The following is a 24,565-nucleotide window of genomic DNA, read 5'->3' on the forward strand; positions in this document are numbered from 1 at the left end:
TACCGTACCATGGAAAAGACCAAATACTGTAGTTGATCTAACACAATTCTAATCATTTGACAGAACTTTACATAATAAATGTGATTTTATTATGTAAATTATCATTAATTTAATCAATTAATCAACCCCTAAAAAACTCTTTAATATCTAATCTAAAAAAAAAAATTGCATACGATTAGTGCTTAGACATTTGTAAATTTTGACATAATTAATTGATTGATTAATCAGATGGCTAATTAATTAATTAATTGTAGAAATTTAGTTCCAATCCAGTGTAATTGTAGAAAAATTATAATTATGTTTCTGTAAACTTTCTCAGAGATCTTTGTTGCAATTAAGAGTTATACAGATTTAATGAGTGATATCATGTTTATATTAATTAATTTGTTAATTAATTGATTAATTAACTATGTCATTATCCTTGCTAAAATATATTTTTTCTGTTTCAGCATAAACTTATCTATCATTGCTGAAAATTTCATGCAAAAATCTTCATTCTAAAGAAATGTTAAATTTTCTTCTCAAAAGGGTAATTTGGTCACAATTTGGTCACAGTTCTGATCACAGCTTTTGTTTTAAAAACAAAGGAATACATAAGAATTATATTGATGACGTTCGTGAGCTTTAAATTGGCATAACGTTTTTATTACTGAGGCTATTGGGTCAAATGAGGAAACAAATGAAAGGTCTTGCTGACCTTCAAATGATAAAATAAACCAATATCTTCAATTGTAAATTTTATTTTTTTTTTGTAACATACCTACAAAGTACTGATTGCAAAATAATTTTGAATAAGTTTAGGCACTGCATTTTAGGCATACAGGCAGGTTTTGGTCACTGGTTTTAGAGGACTGTTGCCATTGGTGACTGAACCTTTAACATTGAAATTAAGTATTTTATATTACATAACATAATTATGTGGCAGCAGCTTTTACACTATATGACATCTCAATCAAAAGCTTAAAATTCCAACAACTTTCATCTTTGATGGATTTTTTTAAACCTTCACAACTATGACTTATTATTTTATTCTGGAATTTTAAGACCATTATCCCAAGGGTGAACTTCCCCTATAGGGGTAGAGCAACATCAATTTGGCACAGCTCAGTGGTTGCCGTGCTCATCATCAACTGAGCAAATTTCTTTTTGAGGATATTTATTTCTGATGTTAATTAAAAGGAAAAAAAAAAGATTATTATTAGAAGTCTTAATACTGGTTCTTCTCCCACGACCAAATTTACTAGCAGCAGAATGAAGCACTGAAATCTAATATCAGGGTCATGGAAGCTGCTGAGAATGAAGCAGCTCTACGACGATGGATGGTGGCTGGTCTTGAGATAGGAAAGAATGGTATGTTTGAGGACCTAGAAGGAAAGCAGATGATGAAGTGATTGCCACTGTACATAGGCGATAGGTCAATGTCAAGGACAACATTGCAGAGAATATGGCAGCTGTATGGAGCTAATAGCTGATGTAATAAAGGAAGGTTGAACTATGCCGTTGCTTCCTAATCTCATGAATATCCATGGACAGAAAATCAGAAATCACCTGTCAAGAATGGCTACTTTTAAAAATCAATAGTAATAGGTAGCCTCATAAGGACCGCACCTGCAAGTCAACAATGAATATGCATCTCGTGACGTCGCAACGTTAGTATTGAATATGCATAACATGATGTCATGGGGGGCAGAGGAGAAACCCTTAACCCTAAAAAGACTGGGGAGCCTTTTAGGCTCCCCCACCCCTGTACATAAATCGCGATAACTTTTTTGCGCATGAAGCGTTCGCGCAGCCATTTCATGACTTTTTTCTCTTTGAGTTTTGCGCAACTTTTGATACCAAATTTGTATACCCCCATGCCGCGGTTGCAGAGTTACGTAACATTTTTGTATCACATGTCACGTAAAAAATTGAAATTTGTATTCGTTTGTGTGTAAAGTGTATGGTATTTGAATGAATGTTATACACATTGTTTTCTAACTACATTTTTATTTGTTTCTTTCTATATTATGTCACTTGTGAATTCAAGTAGCAGTTCTAGGATATGAAAATAATGAAAAACATTGCATAAAAAATAAAGAAATACATAAGAAATGCAAAATAAAGAAATACATAAGAAATTAAAATCAAAGAAAAAAAAAGAGTAGTGCAAAATACCAGAATCGCTTGCACAACTATATTCTTGGGTGCAGGAAACACTGAATAGACAAGTAATGTCACACTTTAGTTGATTATGCTATAATTGATATTGAATAAGTTATATATTACACAAACCCAAAATATATCTAGAATACTAAAGAATTTGCAATATGCAATATCTAATGTCCTAAAGTTTTCCAGTAAGGAGAAAACAGTTTTGGTTTAGTGGTGTTTATTTGTACCCTAGATTACAAGTCTTTGTTGGATCCCCTCATCCTCTACTAATTTATTGCTGTGTGCAGGAGGTGAACTTGCATTGTCTCTTCCCTATGACAGTGCACTGAAACAAAAGTTAGTGTTGCTTCATTATACAGTTAGTGCTGATAGACAACAGTCATCTTTTTCTTTATATCAGGAGCATTTAGAAATCTTAATATTGTTGATTGATAATTGTATTTCGAATCACGGCTTCAACATCTACTGGTGTTTCAGGGAAGAGAACTTCAAAGGTGAGTGTCTTTATTTCTTTCTTTCTTCTTTCACCCTTTTTATGACTTTGATTTTGCCTGATTTTTTATTATACTGACTTTTTTATCATGCATGAAGCGTATAAAACTCTGACTTACATGCAAGTATATACATGTGTGAATATGGTAATTGTGCAGTTATTTTATAACATACTGAAACAAAGTTATATTCCTATTTTGACACCATTATAATATATTTTTCCCCATTGCTAATATTTGTTTGCATTTTGGAGGTAAATTTTGAATGAATAAACATTTTTTTTTTTCCATTTTCATCACAGAGGAAGCATGTGGAACCTCAGCCTGAGCCCGAGCCTGAGTCCGAGCTCGAGCCCGAGCCTGACCCCCAGCCTCAACTTGACTTTGAAATGCAGCTGCTGCAGCATTTCGAGACGGAGAGCGATGAAGGGGATGATTTGCATGAACTAATGGGCATGATTGACCCAGAGTCTGAGTCCGATGATGATCATTCTGAACCTTTGGAACCCCCTGAACAAGACCCGGAAGATTTGCCTCCTGTACGTCAGAAACGAGCCCACAGAGCAGTCAGGAGTATTGATACGTCATTGGACCCTGACAATTACGACCCCTGGAATCTCCCCAACCAAACAGAAGAGTACACAGTTGTGGTAGAGAAGCCAAAACGCAACACTCCAGAGAAAACTGTGCAGTGGATAACAGCACCGCCACAGCAGTGAGGGCGCCAAAATATTGCAAATGTCCTGGCAGGAGTTCCTGGTGTGAATGGCCCTCCGAGGAATGCCGACACTCCCGTAAAGGCTTGGGAATGCCTTTTTACCGACGAAATGCTCCAGTTGGTCATCACCAACACCAACAAGAAAATCAATAAGTTTCGCGCAACTCTCTCGCCTAACATCCTCGATTCAGACAAGATAACTTACCTCCATGAGACTACAGCATGTGAAATACGTGCTATCATGGGAATGCTGTACGCCCGGGGAATGCTTGGCCAGAATCTTCTGCATGTAAACTGGCTCTTTGGTGAGCGTGTGGGTCATCCCATATTTGGAGCAACAATGAGCTAAAACCGTTTCAAGTTTCTGATGACTAAACTTTTGTTTGACGATGAAGACACGAGACCAGCAAGGTGGCAAAATGATTGGTTTGCAGCCTTCCGGAGCTACACGACATGATAACAAGAACTGTGCCCAGGCAGTCACCCCTAATGACTTCATCACCTTGGATGAGACCCTCTATCCCATGCGCACCGGAATTGGTTTTCGCCAGTACAATCGAAGCAAGCCTGCCAAGTATGGCATGGTTTTTCGATCCCTGAATGATGTAAGGTACTCATACACATTTTGCACTTCAGTGTACTCTGGAAAACCAACGGGAGAACCCACACGACACTACATCACTGGACCAGAGGAAGTTGTAAAGTACTTGGTGACCGAAATGGAACAGCATGGGCAGCTACGAGGTCGCAATCTGACGATTGATTGTACACGTCGCTTCCCCTCACTCAGTGGTTTTTTGACAGGGGTATCACTGTGACGGGCACCATTCAGAACAACAGGAAAGGCATCCCAGCGGAGATGAAAAGCACTCAAGGGCGGGATGAGCACTCATACAAAGTTGCCTGGCAGAAAGAAAACAAGAACATAACTCTTCACTCCTATGTTGTGAACACTAAATCCTCTGGCACAAAGAACGTCCTCCTCGTCACAATAATAAAGCCAATCCTGGGGGTGACAAAAGACGATGGAAACTGTGCTTCTCGGCAGAAGCCGGCAGCGTTGAAGCTGTACGACTACACTAAAGGTGGAACTGATATTGTCGATCAGCGTGCCATGAGTTATACCTGCAAGCCGAAGATGAACCACTGGACCATTGTTGCCCTTTCCTTCCTACTCGACACCTGCAGGGTAAACGCGTCAACAATCCTAGCCCTCAACCAAGGAAATGACCCAAGAAAGGTGGACTCGTTTGACTTTGGTTTTACGCTGGCCGAAGAGCTGACGAGGCCATTCATCCAGCAGCAATCACTGAATGGACTGCCTACCTCTGTCACGCAAAAAATCCACAGAATGCTGGGAATGCCAGAGCAGCAACCACCACAGCCAGATCTGATGGAGTCCATCGTTGAAACACGCCGCAGATGCAGGATGTGTCTTGAAGAAAGGCACGGGGAGGGACACAAAATGATGAAGAAAGTGATCCCAAAGATCAGGAGCCAGTGCAAACTGTGTGGGGAACCTACCTGTAGCGAACATGCAGTGTATATGTGTACATCGTGCTACAACAAGTGAACTCATAATGAGATAATTTTAAAAAGAAGTACTATCTAATAACAACTTTGAACTATATTGCTGCGTCATACTCCATGGATATCTTGAGAATTATGCTTGACTCCACAACCACCACTCACTGCATGGAAAGGATACATCTAAGTGCATGAAGGTGCATCCAGCATGTGGCTGAAATTTTCGAGGGGACGAGTCACGGAGTGTGTGAAATACTTTGGAAAACCTGAGATCACATTGTTTGGGTCAAGAGTAAACCACTGCAAGATCACAATCATTCATCCCAGTCTGTGACTTTTGAGAGCAAGCTTATTTTAGCTCAAAATTAAGGTCGGAAAGGAGGACAGGTAGTGTTGGCCGTAACAATGGTAGCAGAGATGATGATTAAGAAAAGGAAGTAAACCTTCCACAGGAGGAAAAAAAATCAGAGGAAGAATAAGTGACATTAGTTGATCACCTGAATCACAGAATGTTTTCCCTGATCACCACATTCTTGGATTGGAGCCTAAAGCTGATGTAATGAAGTACTATGAGGACAGGTAGTGTTGGTCATTACACTGGTAGCAGAGATGATGAATAAGAAAGGACGTAAACCTTCCACAGGAGAAAAATCAGAGGAAGAATAAGTGCAATAGTAGTTAAACCTAATCACCTAACAAAAGTGGTTAAACCTTAACACCTAATCCATAGAATTGTTTTCACTGATCACCATACATTTGTATTGGAGCTAATAGCTGATGTAATGAAGTAGTATCTAATTACAAGGTTGAACTATATTGCTGCGTCATACTCCATGGATATCTTGAGAATTATGCTTGACTCCACTGCCACCACTCAAGGCATGAAAAGGATAAGTGCATCCACCGTGTGGATGAAGTTTTTGAGGGGACAAGTCACGGAGTGAGTAAAAAAATTTTGAAAACCTTAGATCTAACTCACTCAAGATCACATCATTTGGGTTTAGAGTAGACCTGTCCAAGATCATAATCATTACCAAATATACTAGCTAGAAGCAAGGAGATATCTCCTTGGTAGAAGCAACTTCAGTCAGGAAAGAATATACAAGTTGGAATGGGACAATGAATGGAAAGAGAATGAAAGGACCACAAGATCATAGGAGACGGTACGTGTAGGTACGTGTAGGTACGTGTAGATTCACTACTAATAGCCAATGTACATGTGTTACAACAGCGGTCATAGAAGAGTAGGATAATGAAAGGAAAGTGGATGGGAAGACCAAATAAAGCCATTCGGAACGTTTCCTGCTGGAACTATTCACTATTATTGCCGAATGTGAAATAGACGAGGAACCCAGTAGGGTTCCTCATCAACAAAGAATATTCCGAAAATAAGCGGTACCTTTCAACGAATTTCAGCTGATGACATCAGAAGAAAATAGAGATTCATGAGAGGGGCTTCAAAGATTAATAAAATCATGCCTACATGCGCGGCATTCAACTGCTCTAATTGGTACTATAGAGGATGTGGACAGACATTTCATTTGTAAGTTCTACTATGCTTTCCGTTTAAAAAAAAGTTGACAAATGGGAACTTGTTGCCAAATAGCTTTCTATGTAGTTCCTTGTTCTCAATTTTATGTATGAGGAGGGGATTGGTCTTGACAGAGAAAAATGATAGTAAAGCAGCAAAACAGCAACAATATTGCTTGTGATACATATTCCGTCCAAGTGGCAATGTAATAGTGCTTTATATATACAAGTATATGTATATGAGTATGCTGTGCAACTCATTTGCATTTTTTTTCAAACATTGCAACTTATAGATTAAACAATTGAATATAAATGAAGATGGCCTCTGAAGTGAGATCTTTGATGTGAATTTCAGTGTATATGTGCGGATGGATTGATTGACTGATTAGTTTCTATATGTCAGTGTGACACTGGATTTCTTGATTTGTATACATGTGATTGTGACTTCTTGCAAACTTTTACTACTTCTCTGCAATACCGAAACACTAGAGCAATATGCACATGTTAACAATACTACTGAAGTCTATCAAGAGTATTTGTCTCTTAGATCTAATCTCTTGTAGTACTGTAACCACATACTGTTATTGAATTTTAGCCTTATCATTCTACCAAAATGATGATCAAAATGCTTGCGGTAGATCCTAATTCAGGAGTGTGGATCGCAGCAAAATTGTCAAAGAATTACCAGAGAATGGAGACAAATACTTTAAAAGTAAGATAAGTAAAAATGGTGAAAATTTCCCAAAACTTGTAATCTAAGGCTAGCTACATAAATCTTGAGCTAGCTACAAATCTGCCGCATCATCATACGATTGACACTGCATAAGGCGACGCGGCGGGAAGCTCGGAAGGCGTGGGGCCTCACTATGGCTAGGGAGATGTCAATAAAGACAGAAGGGCGCGGTCAATGGCAAAGTGCTGTATAACCAGCAGAAAAATGAATACCAAATCTATCGCTTCTATTAGCCAATTTGAAAATAAATCAAGAAAAATGAAATAAACTCCTATGCAATTCTTGCATACCATCAAGATAGATGTGCAATAGGAAAGTTATGACATTTAGTGATGGGCTATACCAGGGGGTAAAAACATCAATGTTTCAAATCACAGCTCCATGTGCTCCTGAAAGTGAATGCTCAGTACTAGCATGACACGGCATTAACAAAAATAAATTCACCAGTAAACAAACTTTTGTAGAGCTCTTTTACTATGGGTTCAGAAACAGAAAATCGTCTGGTTATCGCACAATGTAAAGCTCACGCTATGCAAACAGGGGACTCACATGACACACCCCATTGGAAAAGTTTTTATTCCTGAATAGGTAACTGTCATCTGTTTCTATACTTTCTTGTTTAGTAAGGACAATTTAGAGGAAACGGTACTAGTAATAACATTTACAATGTGCTTTTTCTAATGTTAACAAATCACATTCATTGTTTTGAGAGTTGAATACTTCTTTGCTTGTCACAATTTAGACTACAAAAATGTTGACAAATTCTGCATCCCTGGGTGACAGTTTTTTTTTTTAATGAGAGTCGCATCTTGACGTCCTCCTTTGATTGCATATGTTGTTCATATCAGAGGGTAAAACAATCCGCAAAAATCATTTGGCCTCTACATCTTACCATACTAAACAGCAAAGCTTTAACAAAAACATTTTAATTCTTGAGACAGGGCTGCAAGTATATCAGGCACGAGTACGCCGAGGAGATCAGGAACAATAAAATTGTCCAGAGACATCCCGTGACCAGGACAAAAGTTCTTCTGGGTTACATCGGAATCATCAACAGGAAGCCTGGAAGGATTGGTTGAGCCTCTCATCCAGCCTCCCAATCTCATTTCTCATCTTGCCTCAATGACATCCCTCCAAGTCGAGTTGCTGTATTCCGTTTGCTTTTCCTGAAAGTAACAAAAAGTATTGTACATGACTTCGGGCACCTGCATTGTTAATCAATATTTTTCCAGCTAATTCAAAATAGCCCCAAAATTTGCATTATTTGCATACCTGCAAACCTTTGAAGACTAAAACAGTAATTTATTTTTACGTTCACTATGAGGGAGCGTAGCGACCGAGCGGGGCTGGGTGTGGGAGGGGGTACCCTCCCACAGTAGGGAGCTCTTGGTACGTTCAACATGGAGGAATACCCTTTTCCTTCACTTTAAACTCATTTTTCAACACTTATGCAACCCCTCCCCCACAAAAAACAAACCTAAACAAAGAGCTAAAATTTCCTCTGATGAAATAGACCCTTGAGGAGAAAAATGAATTCATACATAATTACACTTAACGCTCTCAGATTTGCCATCTCACCTTTACCGATCGCACAAAGTCTACCCATCAGGCTTCAAGCCCTAAGGCATGAGGATTTTGCCTGTTTTGCTTTTTTGAGTAGCTCCTTGGAGTGCACAGTGGAATGGCATGGCTTGTTTAGTATGCACAATGAACAATTGTCCATACACTGTGTACAACGGATAGATCGTCTCCCCACAGCGATTCGGAGACCGCTGATTGGTCAATCGCTCAGATCACGTCATGACCACGTGGTCCCAAAAATAATTCCTTCGGACTGCGTGCAGAAGTATCGATAGCGATAACGATATCCGGTCACGATGTGTTCGCGGGAAATGGTCTTGGTTCGTGATCGGATCGCTCCAGTATCGATCAAAAATTATCGAAACTCTGCAATTTCATGCATATTCAAGCGACACTCCGAAACCTGGAAACCAATTGACTTTGTGCACGGTGCGATAGACTCTACAAATTCAATCGAACACGATGACCTATAGACGCTAATTTGTAAGATGTGCAGAATCGGTGAGAAAATACATCCTCCGAGAATACCTTTCATAATTCTAGGAAAGTCAAATTCTAGGTCCATTTTGGTACGAGGTGATAGAGAATTGCAAATAAAGGCTTGCACTGCGCATGCTTACTATATTTTCATTCATAAATTGGCTCTCAGCAGTGGCTGGATGACGTCATGTAATAAGCAAAAATGTACACGACCGCTAGTGCTCACACTCCGCTATCTGTTGTACACAATTGTTCACTGTGGTATGTACAGTGGTCAGAAACACTGAGTGGCCAAATATGTTCAACAATGAATTCGGTCATCAAAACCACTGCATTAATTACACTCATGTCCGAATCTACCGTCAAGTATACCCAGTTGTGTGTCCGGACGGTCAATTTTAGAAAGTCATTTGGAAATATTTACAAGCGACGTTTCATCAATTTTTATTACAAATTGTTAAGAAATATTGTAGAGAACAAAATAGAAGATGATTCATAGTTTTAGTGTAATCCAGAGACAAAAAAAGAAGGCTTCAAAAATATAAAGTGTCCGCACACCCGACCCCCATCCTAACTGTTTAATGACCTTCCACTGGTTGCCTCGATCACTAGTGGCTTGATACTTTTTTGTCTTGATATGTTTCTCAATGTCATGGAGTGCACCGTGACTGATGAAGAAATCGCTGGAACAGCATTTTGAGAGGCAGCTCGAGCTAAAGCCGGGGTAATAATAATAACAACGCGCCTCGGCATATAATATTTCTAGATAGATGGCGCCATATAAATGCCTATTATTATCATTTGAAAAATGCATAGTGACCTCCCAGTTTGGAGCTTGTCAATATTGAAAGCATCACAGCCTGACAGCTAACGTCACCATGTCGACCATTTATCAAGCTCGGCTACGCCAGCAACTGAACATAGCACGGCTCACAGTCAGTCATCACCGCAACACGTGCGGGTATGAAACTGCACTAGCACCATTACACGTATACACCCGGGCACTGACCGTTACTCACCAAAAATCCCCACAGAAAATCCTTCTTTCGGTCTGAAAATTGCGGTATCTGTGCCAAATTTCCAGAGCACCAAGTGGCTTAGTTCAAATTTGAGAAGTGGAGTCTCCGAAAACTACTCTAAAATGAAAAATCTGTGATTTTCTTCAGAGCTCACGATCTTATTTTCTCGCAAATTTAGGATGGTATCTTACAAAATTAATCCAATAGAAAAGGAAATTTTTTGCCATGAAAGTTACAGCGTGACCTGTGCTGCGCAGCTTTTTGAAAAATAATACTAGGGATATCGAGAGTTTCAAACTCGATACACATTTTCCAAAGCGTGTGCCCGTCATTCTTAAAAATCTACTCAGTTACACGTCAGAATGTGACGTTGGAATTACGATTCGGCTGCGCTGTTAGACTTAAAGTCCAGTCATCGTAGACATTTTATTAACAGTTAGAATATCAGAAAATCTTAATTTTGTGACATAAAATCGTAAAGTATAATCTAAAAAAAAAAAATTGTAATAATTACGCCAAATTCGTAGTAGTTGGCAGGTATGTATTTGGTCTACCACCAGTTCGTCCAATATCCAAATGGTCTAATTGCCGTTTCGTCCATGCCTCTTTTCGTCTAATAACCAGTTGGTCCAAAGCCATTTAGTCCATATACCATTTGGTCTATTGAGACCAAGTGTTAATTGGGCAAAATGAACGGAAATAAAATGCGAATGAGACCAACTGGTTGCGAGATGAAATCGTCATAGACCAACTGGTTATAAGACAAAATGATCATTGGACCAAATGGTTGTTAGACAAAACATTGATGAATGGTATAACATTAGACTAAAATGAAGGTAGACCCTGTGGTGAGTGCACGAGTTGGCAGCGGACGAACTGGCAATCTAACTTGAAGAATTACTTCCTGCTCATAGCGTTTTTAAGGAATTATTTCCTGACGGTACCCATGTAGACTGAAAGCTCAATTTACCTTTCAAGAGAAGCAGGCGGAGTACCAGATAGATCATCATACAGAGCTGACCTAGAAGGCAGCACACCAATTCCCGCATTGATTGCATCGTCTTTGGACAGCGCTACCAGGAAGCCATAGAAAGATGTTCTGCTGCTGGAGGAGAACACCTCGCAGGTCGGACATCTCTGGGTAGCTGCAATCAAAGGTTAATAAATTCTGTTTTAGTTCTCAACACACTGACAAGGTTGCCTCGATCATTTTTCACCCACAAATTGACTCGTATCAATTTCGAAAAATTGTCAAATATGGTTTCAGTAAAGAGGGGTAAGGTCTTGTTGAATTTTTATAGATGAATTCAGACAATATCTGAAAAGACTCGGTTATCTTGATGCCTTAGATGATGGGGGGTGTTATGATCTCGGCTGTCGAATGCACGATTGCAACGCTTAAGCCATGGCACGATCTAGAAAACTGTAGGCCTATAATCAAAGTCTTCCTAAATTCTTTTTGTTAATTATGCTGAAATGCAATTTTGTTATTCACAGACGCTTTATAGGATTCTGACCAAATGTACTTACAAAACTTCAATATCACAATAATTAGTTAATGTATTTCATTTATTTCTTAATTTCTTATGTATTTCTTTGTTGTTCTCTTTTTTATATTTATTAGGAATAGTTGGGGACTTCATTCTGACCGTGAACAAGATGAAGTTTATGGCTTTTAATCAGCAAACGGAGAGATAATGGCACATTTATGAATTCTGGCCAAAAAACTATTAGCTTTGGATTTGAAAAATGTTGCATAATTTCAGAACCTCATACTCAGTGGTCGCAAGTTTGCTCTCAAAAGTTGAGCATGGTTAGAAAAAGTAAAAAGTCAGCAAGCGGCTCGGTCAAAAAATTGTGCGTGGCAGATTAAACAAGAAAAATGTCAAGGGGGGCTGGATCACCTTCCTGTCTTATTAGGGTTATTAAGATAACTGTAGATTTATGAATTCTGGCTAAAAAAACTATTAGCTTTGGATTTGAAAAATGTTGCATAATTTCAGAACCTCATACTCAGTGGTCGCAAGTTTGCTCTCAAAAGTTGAGCAAGGTTTGAAAGTAAAAAGTCAGCAAGCGGCTCGGTCAAAAAATTGTGCGTGGCAGATTAAACAAGAAAAATGTCAAGGGGGAGATCACCTCCCACCTTCCTGTCTTATTAGGGTTATTAAAGGGGAAGTTCACCCTGAAGAAAACTTTGTTGTAAAAATAGCAGAAAAAATAGTCAAAAATATTGGTGAAAGTTTGAGGAAAATCCGTTAAAGAGTAAGAAAGTTATTAGAGTTCAAAATTTTTGATTTGTGACGTCATAAACGAGCAGCTGCCCCATGTGTTATGTAATATAAAATGTATGAATTTCAAATTTTGTATGGTTCCTGATGACTTAATTTTGTTTTCTTTTCATAATCGGGTGTGAAATGATTTGTCTATTGATATACAAAAGTTCCAGTGAAAACCATTTTCAATTTTCTGAGAAAATGACATTTCATTGATTTTTTACCATTCGCTATGTAGGAATGCTGCTCGCATATGACGTCACAAATCAAATAATTGAAATTCTAATAACTTTTTAATTATTTGATGAATTTTTCTCAAACCTTCGGCAATATTTTTTATTATTTTTTCTGCTATTTTTACAATAAATTTTTTGTCAGGGTTAACTTCCCCTTTAAGATAATTGTAGCTTTAACAGCTAATAATTCTGTGGATTCACAATATGGTGCGCCATCTATTGCTTGCAGTGAACAGGCAAATTGTCTAACTTTGCGGTCGACACCGCGCTCATGCGCAGGCAGCTTAGTGCTAATTGTAATGTGACTCTGATGCATCAACAAGTGGAATGTCTCTGGCCGTCTCACCTGCATCACGCGGTTCAATATAGCAGCAGTGCTGACTTTGAAAACTACTCTAACTCGCACAAGATGTTCAGTGATACATGGTTACTCTTATGTCCACTTTTTATGAACTAGACCAATAAACTTACAGAGATATGATGGTTATTCAACAGATACACCCAATATGGCCAAAGTTCATTGACCTTTGACCTTGGTCATGTGACCTGAAATGCGCACAGGATGTTCAGTGATACTTGATTACTCTAATGTCCAAGTTTAACGAACTAGACCAATAAACTTTCAAAGTTATGATGGTAATTCAACAGATTTCCCCGATTCGGCCAAAGTTCATTGACCCTAAATGACCTTTGACCTTGATCATGTGACCTGAAACTCGAACAAGATGTTCAGTGATACTTGATTACTCTTATGTACAAGTTTCATGAATCAGATCCATAAACTTTCAAAGTTATGATGGTAATTCAACAGATACACCCAATTCGGCCAAAGTTCATTGACCTTTGACCTTGGTCATGTGACCTGAAATGCACACAGGATGTTCAGTGATACTTGATTACTCTAATGTCCAAGTTTAACGAACTAGACCAATAAACTTTTAAAGTTATGATGGTAATTCAACAGATACCCCCGATTCGGCCAAAGTTCATTGACCCTAAATGACCTTTGACCTTGATCATGTGACCTGAAACGCGCACAGGATGTTCAGTGATACTTGATTACTCTAATGTCCAAGTTTAACGAACTAGACCCATAAACTTTCAAAGTTATGATGGGAATTCAACAGATATCCCCAATTCGGCCAAAGTTCATTGACCCTAAATGACCTTTGACCTTGGTCATGTGACATGAAACTCATGCAGGATGTTCAGTGATACTTGATTAACCTTGTGTCCAAGTTTCATGAACTAGGTCCATATATTTTTTAAGTTATGATGACATTTCAAAAACTTAACCTCAGGTTAAGATTTCGATGTTGAATCCTCCAACATGGTCTAAGTTCATTGACCCTAAATGACCTTTGACCTTGGTCATGTGACATGAAACACTAATAGGATGTTCAGTAATACTTGATTAACCTTATGGCCAAGTTTTATTAACTAGGTCCATATACTTTCTAAGTTATGACGTCATTTCAAAAACTTAACCTCAGGTTAAGATTTGATGTTGACGCCGCCGCCGTCGCCGTCGGAAAAGCGGCGCCTATAGTCTCACTTTGCTTCGCAGGTGAGACAAAAATGAAAACCATATGGCAGGAATTCACAAAAATTTCGCCCAGAAATATGCAGGAAAATTTTCCTTCATCTCCCGGACCCTAGTAAACAGCATATCTGGTCGAGCCGCGTCGGCCAGCTCAATAAAATAATCACATGCATGCATGTACTGCAGTAATAGCGCGTGCAACAGATGTCGATTCCTTCCCATGAGGCATTGCAAATTTCAGCTTGTCTGCTGCAACCAATAGATGGCTTACTAAATTGTGAATCCACCGAACTGACGGGGTAGGCTTACTAGGGAGAAGAAAAAAGCATTTTCAATAAATAAGCCTCACAAAGGCCCTTACATTGTTCCATGCAAGCCTTGCAGTCGAGTTGTGGGCAATCACATGCAACTCACCCAAAGCAACAAGATTCGAGCGTGTTCAAAACTTCTCTGGAGGCAAAGCAGCCCCGGAGGCCAATTTCATACAAGCTGTTCGCAAGTTACAATTGACTTTACGCATGACTGGTGACCATTTTTCGTGCTATCCCTATGTAACTGATTAGTGCCTAAGAACAGGACCCAGTTGTGCGGAACTTTACAAACAGCTTCATGCAACAACATCCAGGGTGCGCATTGTGGGCAACGGTGTGCATGATACATGAAAGTTGTGGAGCGTTGTGGCCCAGTGGATAAGTCTTCTGACTTTGAAACAGAGGGTCGTGGCTTCGAATCCCAGCCATGGCGTAATTTCCTTCAGCAAGAAATTTATCCACATCGTGCTGCACTCGACCCAGGTGAGGTGAATGGGTACCCGGCAGGATGAATTCCTTGAATGCATGAGCGCTGAAAGGCAGCTCGAGCTAAAGCCGGGGTAATAATAATACAGAGATGCCAACTTTTGGAAATCAGAATTAGGGAGGATTTGCAACTGCCACTAAATTATGTGCACGTAGCGCACATCTCGAGCGCGGAGCGCTCGACCCTTGCGGCCGGGGTCCAGGGCCCGTTTTAGGGCCCTGGAAGCTCTGGGTTTCTAGATGCTCTCTGGTGCAATCTGACCCTTATTTTGGGTGCATTTCACATGTTTTCAAATAAACATTGTTCCCACTTTTTTAACATAAAAAATATCAAATATACAGTCTTACATGTAAAAAAAATGAGGGGACAAAAGAAGTACCTGTTCAACAATAATAATTAATAAGCATGATAAGGAGAAATTATCACTATCGGCTCTAGGCAGGTTATGTTCCACTATAAATCCAGTAAAGAAAAGCTCAGCGCTGGTCCCTTGCTTGGTGAAATAAAGTCAACAGGGTACTAGTGGAGCTCGAAGATTTTGTCTTCGTAATGTCCGTAGGCCTATGCCATTTGCTCCGGCTCCCGAACGGTGCTTCCGAATATCATCACGACCTCCGTACTCAACTGAAATGTCCACGCTGCAAGTTGAGCAAAATGCAAGGTAAATTCCTCTTTCCGACTTCCGAATACACAGGTACTGGAGACTGTATTCAGTCTTATACTTCTGAGACCATTTCTTGGTCTTCTTTTGTTGATTTTCCGCCACTTCGCGTCAATATCAACCCATCAATACGCCAAAATCACACACCGATATTCCACCGCACAACTCGACAAATCCAGTGGCCGCGAGCGCACACGCCTCGCGAAGCTAGCCGGGCCTACCGGCCTGGTGCACAGTGGATTCCCGTTGGGCATATCACATGCACCAGCTTTTCGCTGCTCCTTATTTGTCTACCTTTAACACACAGAATTTAGTAGCAGCGAACGTAATGGAGTTACTACATACTAAAGTTGGCAGACGATGTATGTCCTTCCAATCCAATTTGATCAATTAAAAAAAATCGTAATTTCGGGAGGATAAGGATGGTAATCGTAAGGGCGGGAGTTGGGATGAATTTCGGGAGCCTCCCGATGAAATCGGGAGGGTTGGCATCTCTGCAAATAATAACGCACCTCGGAATAGAATATTTCTAGATAGATGGCACTATATAAATGCCTATTATTATTATTAAGAACAGGTCCCAGTTGTGCGTTAAGTTGTGCGGAACTTTACAAACAGCTTCATGAAACATCCAGGGTGCGCATTGTGGGCAACGGTGTGCATGATACATGAAAGATGCTGTCAATGTTGGCGAGCTGCCAGTATACAAATAGCTAAAAGGCATGAGTGCGATGGTGTGAGATATCGCATGAGGTGAAAGAAAGATGAATAGAGAGTCTGTTTCTCTCACTAATTGTAAAAATGTTACACCATTGCACAAATAAGAATAATCACTATTTGTGTTGTACAACGCCTCTGAATTTAGCAAAAACTATACAAAATTGAGCTTTTCTCTGCATTAACCTATGAAAGAGGAGCAAAAATATTGAAAGCGAAAAAGCAAAGAAATACATAAGAAATTTAGTACAATAAAACACCAAAGAAAATAAATGAGATGTTGATTTTTTTTGGGGGGGGGAACTCATTTGATCAGATTCCTATAGAGTCTGTGGACCAAAAATACGCATGTTTTGGGGCATTATTTAGATAATCAGAGCAATTCAAAACTGGTTACCCACGTGTCAATTTTCATCGCAATCGCACAATCGACGGCCCCGTCTTGTTAGGCTTCAAAATAGCCCAGTCTATCAAAAGGGTTAAAGGAGCACACCTGTACTTAGCCCTCTGGCTTTCCTTAGAGATCGCATCCAGGAAATATCGGGTGTCGACCCCTTCAGGAAGAGGGTGATCTGCAGAGGACTGCGATGGCTTCTTCTGTTGCCGTGGAGATGCCTCGCTGGGAATGTAGACAGTCTCTCGTGGGCTCTGGGCAGCAGAGATCTGACGTTCATAGATATCCAGACAACGCTGAAGAAATTCTACAATCAAAAGTCATCAAACATTTCATGAGCATACATGTACAATGGCCTCTCTGAAAAGATTAGTGTCTTATACATACATGAATATTACAATACTCAAGAAAGGGCCATCAATCTTGGGCTATGAGCGCAGACCTGACAACCTCTCAGAATGAAAAACTGTATTCTGTGATTAAAAAAAAATGTATTTTTCCCCCAAAAAATGTACTTTATAATAAAATGCTTGGCGCACTCGCTCATCCCAGTGCTCAACCTGCATGCAAGCTAAAATGCGCACTGCTCATGCAGAAGAAAAAAATTGAAACATGTGTATTATCTCACCCTGGTTTTAACAAAATGATTGAAAAAAAACAAGTTACCTGAAATTACAGTGATCTAATAACCATATTTGTGTATGTTTTATGAAATAGAGACATATAGATACGATTTTTCTCAATAAATTACGATTTTGTATAAAAAAAAAAACCTTTTTCTTAAAGACAAAACATATTGCCATATTTTGGTTGCAAACTTACTAAATATGCCTAAAACGTACTGGTTGGCAGGTCTGTGAGCTGCAGAGATCTGGCATTCATAGATATCCAGACAACAATTAAAAAATTCAACCTTAGTAACCAAAAATGATTGTAAATTTTTGCTATAAACCATTCAGTGATTAAAAAAAATAATGGATAGGATACCTTCACTAATAAATAAATAAAATTATGTAAAATTTATTAATCTATCATTGAATCACTTGCAGAAGGATTCTCACCATCATAGTAGAACTGGACTTGGAATGCAAAGAGGAAATCAGCAAACGATGTCAGTGAGTCCATCGCATCTTCGAGGAAGATTATCCTTGCTGTACGATGGACTGGGTCAACAGGAAAGTCTGGGCAGAGTAGACTAAGCAGGGAGTGGTATTCACTGACTGTTAGTAGATCTTCACATGTATGGGAGAACAAATGTACGAAAGGAGATGAATATTTCCCCTGAATTTGGGTTAATAACACTTCTTGCATTGACTCTGTACACGGAATCACATTTTTGAGCAATTTTGGGCCTGACATGCACTTTACAAAGTGTTGCGTAATTTTGCAACCGTGTAATGCCCAGGCATCACAAATTTGGTCCCAGAAGATATTCAAGGCTTGAACGTAATAGAGCGGTCGTGTAGTGACTAAATTCGTCAAGGGGGGCTGAAATTGACACCCTCCCAAAATAAGGACTATAAAGTTTTAAGTACAAAGACATCATTTATATATTTTTTTGTTAAGAATGGATTCCTTGTCCAAAATAGAAAAGAAATTGATGCTAAGCCCAGATATACAATTTTGACAAAAATGGGTGGGGTCAATGCCCTTTTTGCCCCAAATCGTTTTTTAAGGCTGCACCCCCTCATGTTTGACCGATTTTTCTGAAAAAAAGGTGTCAAAATGCTAAGGAGCACAAACTGCAACTTTGGAGTTGGTGCTCTCTGTGATCTGAAACATTGACATTTTTAACTAGTACAGGCCACCATGTAAATGGCAACTCCAACATATTTCCCATCCAATACAAGGATTCCTCATTAAAACAGAATGAAACCTTTGGAATAAGAAGGCTTGTGTAGAAACAAAAACATCAGAGAATAAGAATAAAGAAATTTTGAGAGAAATCAGACAAATAATGAGAAAATTATGAGCATTTCAAAATTGCAATCACTAATGCTATGGAGATCTTCCCACTGGCAATTCGACAAGCTATCTTGTTCCAAAAGTTTCATTTTCCTTTAAAAGGGACATTCATATTCAAATCTACATCTCACCTCCTTGCTTGCCGATGTACTTGAAGCATCTCCAAAATAGCTTGACGAAGGCAGATCGGTTGTGGGGCGTGGAGCGAACATAGTCATACTCCCTATACAACACATTGGTACCTTTCAAGATACTGGTGAAACTGTAGGGTGAATCAATATTTTAGTAACCCGGTATTTTAGAAAAATAAACAAGGGGGGGGGGGATGTTTCATAAACTGTCCAGACAGGTATTTACAAGCTAAAATATCCCTTCATTACAGAAAAAATAAATCCCAGCCTGTTAAATCCATTGACATTTGAATATTACCTACGTCATGGATGTTCATAAATAACAAAATCCTTTACAAATTCAATGAAAATTTTTTTTTTTATAAACTTCCTTCAGATCTTGAACATCAGTAAATGGTATACATGTAGGTTCGACTGAAGAAAACACAGTAACGTATATGCAAAAATTGCACAAGACGGGGATGACATTCTGCATTGAGTATGGTAGTATTATTTCCAGCAAATTTTTCTCTTTCTAATTTTTCTCCATCTAATTACTACCCTTCAGTGAAAAGTGAAGGGTCTCATGTTTTATAGATGCTATCCAAAAGTTTATTTCAAAAATTTCAAAAGTTTATTTAAAAAATGTGATCTTACTATTCTTGAAGGAAGATGGCTGGATCTGCTTTAGGTTGATCATCTTTGAACTCTAGCAGCTGGGTCACTGCATCTTCTAAGTACGTCAACACATGATGGCGCTCTACAGATCAACAAATTAACAAAATTATTATTTACAATCAATCTTTAAATTTCATTATTTAATACAAAAACATTTTTAATCTATGAATTCTTCTTACAAAACGGCACTTCGTTGTACAACTCATCGAAGCTACGTACGTGTACGTCATGTCAAAGCGGGTTCAAGGGTCAAGCCGATTGTATTGCAGTGTATACAATATGGATACTAACCCAGGGAACAAAAAGTTCTCTCCTTCTACCCCAGTCTCGATCTGCCATTTTGTTATGAATTTTGAAAGATACTGTCAGGATACTGCCACACGAAAGACCATATATTAACCATATAATCGTGGAAAGTGCATAATTTCTGTTTTCACAATTTTCTTTCCAAGTTATTGTGACCACAATCTACCCTAGTGGGTACAGAGAACGAATGCGGCAGAGGTCTAACTTGCGCTTTTTTGAGAGTCCAGTTTGTGCCTCCATGTCAGGATTCTGTGTCCCGATATACCTTTATTCATATAATCGAGGTAGACTAAGTGCATAATTCATCTTTCCCCCTTTTATTTGAGTGCCATTGCGACCCCATTCTACCCCATTTTGGAGAGCATATGTCTGCACAGTATTACACGAACGAGTCCTGGGCTCCGGCCTGCTTCGTGAGCCAGAGCTCCGTTTTTTTTAAGTCCCATAGGCTGCCTTGTCTAGGCTCCTGGATCAAATGACAATATCAAAACGTAAAAAAATATGATCACAGAGTCCTCTAGGCTAGCACGAACACCACTTGAGGTAGGAGCCTCCTGGCTAAAAATTAAAAAACAGAAAGTCACAGTAACATGTAAACAAAAAGCTTTGGTCTCTGTCATGTTGGCTGTTCCGCTGAACTCTGTTGGCTCCACTCACCAAATACAGAGACCAAAGTTCTAGCTAAATCTGTACAGGGACTCAATGGCCATGTTTATGTATTAAAGTTTGGATAAAACAGGAAAGTGAAGTTGCGCAACAGCCTACATGGTGTGTAAATCATTGTTTTCCCCGTTTAAGTTTATTTTTCCCTGTTTTGGTGCATTTCAGGCCAAAACGGAATAACAATCTTTATGTTGGTAAAGTTCTTTTAATATATTTTTATGAAAGACAAAAATCGATGAGCCCATCAGGGGGATTTTGCACTCTCAACCCCCTAATGGTGGCTGCACGATAGCGAGCTATCTGTGTATGAGGAGAAATAAAAAAAAAATTTATTGTTAAAAAACTTCTCAAAAAAAAAGACAGCTGCCAGCTGTCTAAAAAAAATGCATATTTATTGTAAAAATTATACTAAGAAAAACCATCAAAAAAGAATAAAAGCTTCATTTCTTACCATGTACTTTATACCCTAATTTCACTCCATATCCATCCTCCGGTTAGCCTAAAAATTGGGTAGGCCTAATTCACACGTATAATAACTCGCTGCCGATTTCAAAATATATTATGCGCATGCCATGAGCTCAGACCCTCACACATGTGCATGCGATGTTTTGAAATCGGCAGCGAATTATTAATACGTGAGGAACTCCATGATGTTAGCTCTAGACCCTAACGTTAAATCACCTGTTTTGAGGCTTACCACTACCAGTACCAGGCAGAGGATGGATATGGAGCGTTATTAACGTTTACTATTTTCACTAGCCTAGCCTGGTAGTAGCCAGGAGGCTTCTAGAGAGTAAAAATCATTTAATATAACGTAACTTACTCTCATACGAAGCTAGGGCTTCTATACATGTGCGTGTAGGCCTACCACCAAAAAACCTGAAACTTTCGCCCCCGAGATTTCTACTTTCTCTCTAAATCTACCCACGATACGGACGCTTGCGTCGCGTAACGTGGGTGAAGAACAATAGAAAACAAGGGCCCAGGACCTTACATGTAATTGACCATACTCACCTGACTAGCGTGAAATATGGTCAAAATAATTCTCCGAATAAATAACTTAAAACAGAAATCAAGCACTTACCACGATTATATGGATGAAGGTCTAACGAGTGGCAGTTTCCTGACATCTGGGCACAAACTGGAACCTCAAAAAAACGAAAAGTTCTCTCCTTCTACCCCAGTCTCGATCGGCCATCTTAATTCTTACGATTCATAACAAAAATGGCCGATCGAGACAGGGGTAGGAGAGAGAACTTCTCGTTTTTTTGAGGTTCCAGTTGGTGCCCAGATGTCAACATCATGAACATGGTCAAGAAACTGCCACTCGTTCAGAGTCAGACCTTCATCCATAATCTTGGTAGGCTAAGTGCTTGATTTCTGTTTCAACTATTTATTCGGAGACCATACTTCACGCTTGTCAGGTGAGTATGCCAAATTACACGTAAGGTCCAGGGGCCTGTTGCATGAAATGGTCTTTCGTAGAACCATTCTACGTAAGAACGAGATATCGCTCAACTGTTTCACAAAGCCGATTTGGGCGATACGAAGAATGGTCCTTGGAAAGACACCTCCAGACATGTCCTACGTAGGCATGATCTTCTTTGCACACCGCCCGCCACCGTCGGCATTGAGAGAAAATGCGTTTACGGCAAGCCACACTGACATATCACATTTAAACATATTTTTTAGGGGGTTGATGATGCATTTTATCTAGGATGGCGCCAAGTTATTTTTTTATATGGAGGCTAGTTGTCATCAATTTCAGGTCGACAAGACGACCAAAAACGGATGTCATTTTAACTTTTCCGGGGTTGATGAAGGCCCAAATATTTTTAAAAATATGTTTTCTTTTATTCTCCCTCCGCCCTATCCCCACCACTTTTCTATTTAAAACAAAATAAACTTGATTTATCGAAATGGGCGGCACTATCTCTCTGACCCATCATGCTTTCTCATTATAGATAATTAAACAACATGAAAACGAATTTCTTTAAAAGAAATTATGTAAGGAAAAAACGTGTTTATATAACGCTCAGCAAAAAAACACTCGATACAAAACTAAGAGGCTAAACATGCTAAATCATTTTATATTTTTATTTCATTTTCATTATTTTTTTTCTTAGATTAATTTTAATCAATGAAAACCAATTCTTGGATTTGGGATAACTTGAGATGTGAAGCAGTGAAATAAAACAAACTCCTGCAGTAACAAAATAGCTAATTGAATTTAAGATACAGACTAGGCCTAGCTTATATACGAATCCATCACAATCATTACAAATGAAGATAAGTTCATCAAAGAAAAGATTATGGAAAGTACGAAGAGGCGCATTTTAAATGGTAGGGTAGGCCCCTTTCGGCTCCTATCATGTTAAAGAAATCACGGTAGTCTCTACTCCTTACCGTTGAAATGTTGAACATATATATTTTCTATATTCTTAAACCTTATATTCTTATATAAATTTCCATAAATTAAGAGATCAACTTTAAATATGACCAACGTGTAATTTTTAGCATGATTTCTGATAGTATTTTTCCATTGCGGATTGCACAACTTTTTCTGTGTTTTAATTATTATTGCAAAGCACTACTTTATTCACTTGGCCATGTTTGCAGCAATGTTCATATTTTTCTTGTCATCGTTTACTCATCATGCAACTGGGGTATGTTTATACTCTAAACACTCAAATTAGTATTTCTTGCGTTATATCTGGCAAATAAAATAAATAATTAGAAGTTTCACACGCAGCCTCTCATATTTTCCTTTTTAGTCTCATACAATCAGACACTGTTGATTTTGTTTACCCTTTCAAACCATATTTTTACCTCAACAAATAACATATTAACGCATAATTTATAAAATTATCATTATATATAAGCATACTATAAAAATACAGAATATAGAACTAACAAAATGCCGAAATTACTTAGTTAAATCAATTTTTATATCGGACAAGGGTCTCTTTCGTTGAAATATCAATGAAAGGTGTCTCTAAAAGGACACCGTATTCTAAGTATGGTAAACAATGAAAATTTCAATTTCATTCATTTATGTTTGTGAATCTTTAAAGTTTCTTCTCTTTTTACCTCATAAAGTAAGCTCCATACATCAATTCTACAATTAGTAATAAATAAAACATCATTTGATCACCTTTTATTGAAATAAATGATTTTATGAAGTCGTCATTCCGAAATAAAAGGTTCAGTTGACGATGGAGACTAAATATTTTTCCGATACTATCGATATCAAAAGATGTCACGGACTTGGAAGACAAAATTGCCGTCGTGAAACGGAAAGCGCTGATTTGTCGCCAATCTTCCTATCTCGGAAGAATGGTCCTAGGACGTTCCTACGTATCGCTCATCTCGTCATGCAACAGGCCCCTGGGCTCCCGCCCGCATAGCGGGCGGGAGTTCCCTGGGTTACCTGCAGTGCTGCCTGCACGAGCTTGCACGGCCCGGTACTGTGGCCGTGCCATGCCGAGGCCACATGCCTAGCGCGCCAGCGCAGTCGGCGGGCTGTTTTGTAGGTTTGCGATACCACACGCGGCGAAGCCAACGAACCTTAGAGGCTTAACTTAGTTTTATGAACTAAAAAGCAAACCATATGCACACATTACCCAGATAATCTTCTGGTGAGATTGAGAATCTCTCCAACATGCTCTGCTGGCTGCTCATTATTGACTGAAGAACTGAGTCTTTCATTCACAAAATGTTTATAATTTTGACAAATTTCTCAGCGACTGTCGTCTGATCCAATAAATCTGCACGCAACTTTAGTTACAAACGCAGATGGCGCTTGTACGGTAATAAAATTAGAGAAAGGTAGGTGCCGTGGCCCAAGGCCCTATATAAACAAGGTTGCGACAACAGGGGTCAAAGGTCAAATTTGAAGGATCTCGAATAGTTCCAACAGGGCCTTTTTGTCGACTGCTACCATTGGAAATGCGTGCAAAATTTTGAATCATTTTTTATAATTATATCG

General features: G+C 38.9%; 1 protein-coding gene across 1 annotated transcript; it reads right to left on the bottom strand.

The window, feature by feature from the left end:
- Positions 1 to 8,212: 8,212 nt before the first annotated feature.
- Positions 8,213 to 24,316, bottom strand: LOC121422159 (UPF0705 protein C11orf49 homolog). Its single transcript, XM_041617058.1, is given in 8 exon segments — positions 8,213 to 8,319; positions 11,204 to 11,344; positions 11,346 to 11,378; positions 16,955 to 17,162; positions 17,917 to 18,087; positions 18,952 to 19,082; positions 19,588 to 19,690; positions 24,201 to 24,316. Coding segments are annotated over 8 exon segments (936 nt in total). The 5' UTR covers positions 24,286 to 24,316; the 3' UTR covers positions 8,213 to 8,255.
- Positions 24,317 to 24,565: the final 249 nt, after the last annotated feature.

The sequence above is a fragment of the Lytechinus variegatus genome, chromosome 9 (assembly GCF_018143015.1).
Source record: "Lytechinus variegatus isolate NC3 chromosome 9, Lvar_3.0, whole genome shotgun sequence".
Taxonomy (NCBI): domain Eukaryota; kingdom Metazoa; phylum Echinodermata; class Echinoidea; order Temnopleuroida; family Toxopneustidae; genus Lytechinus; species Lytechinus variegatus.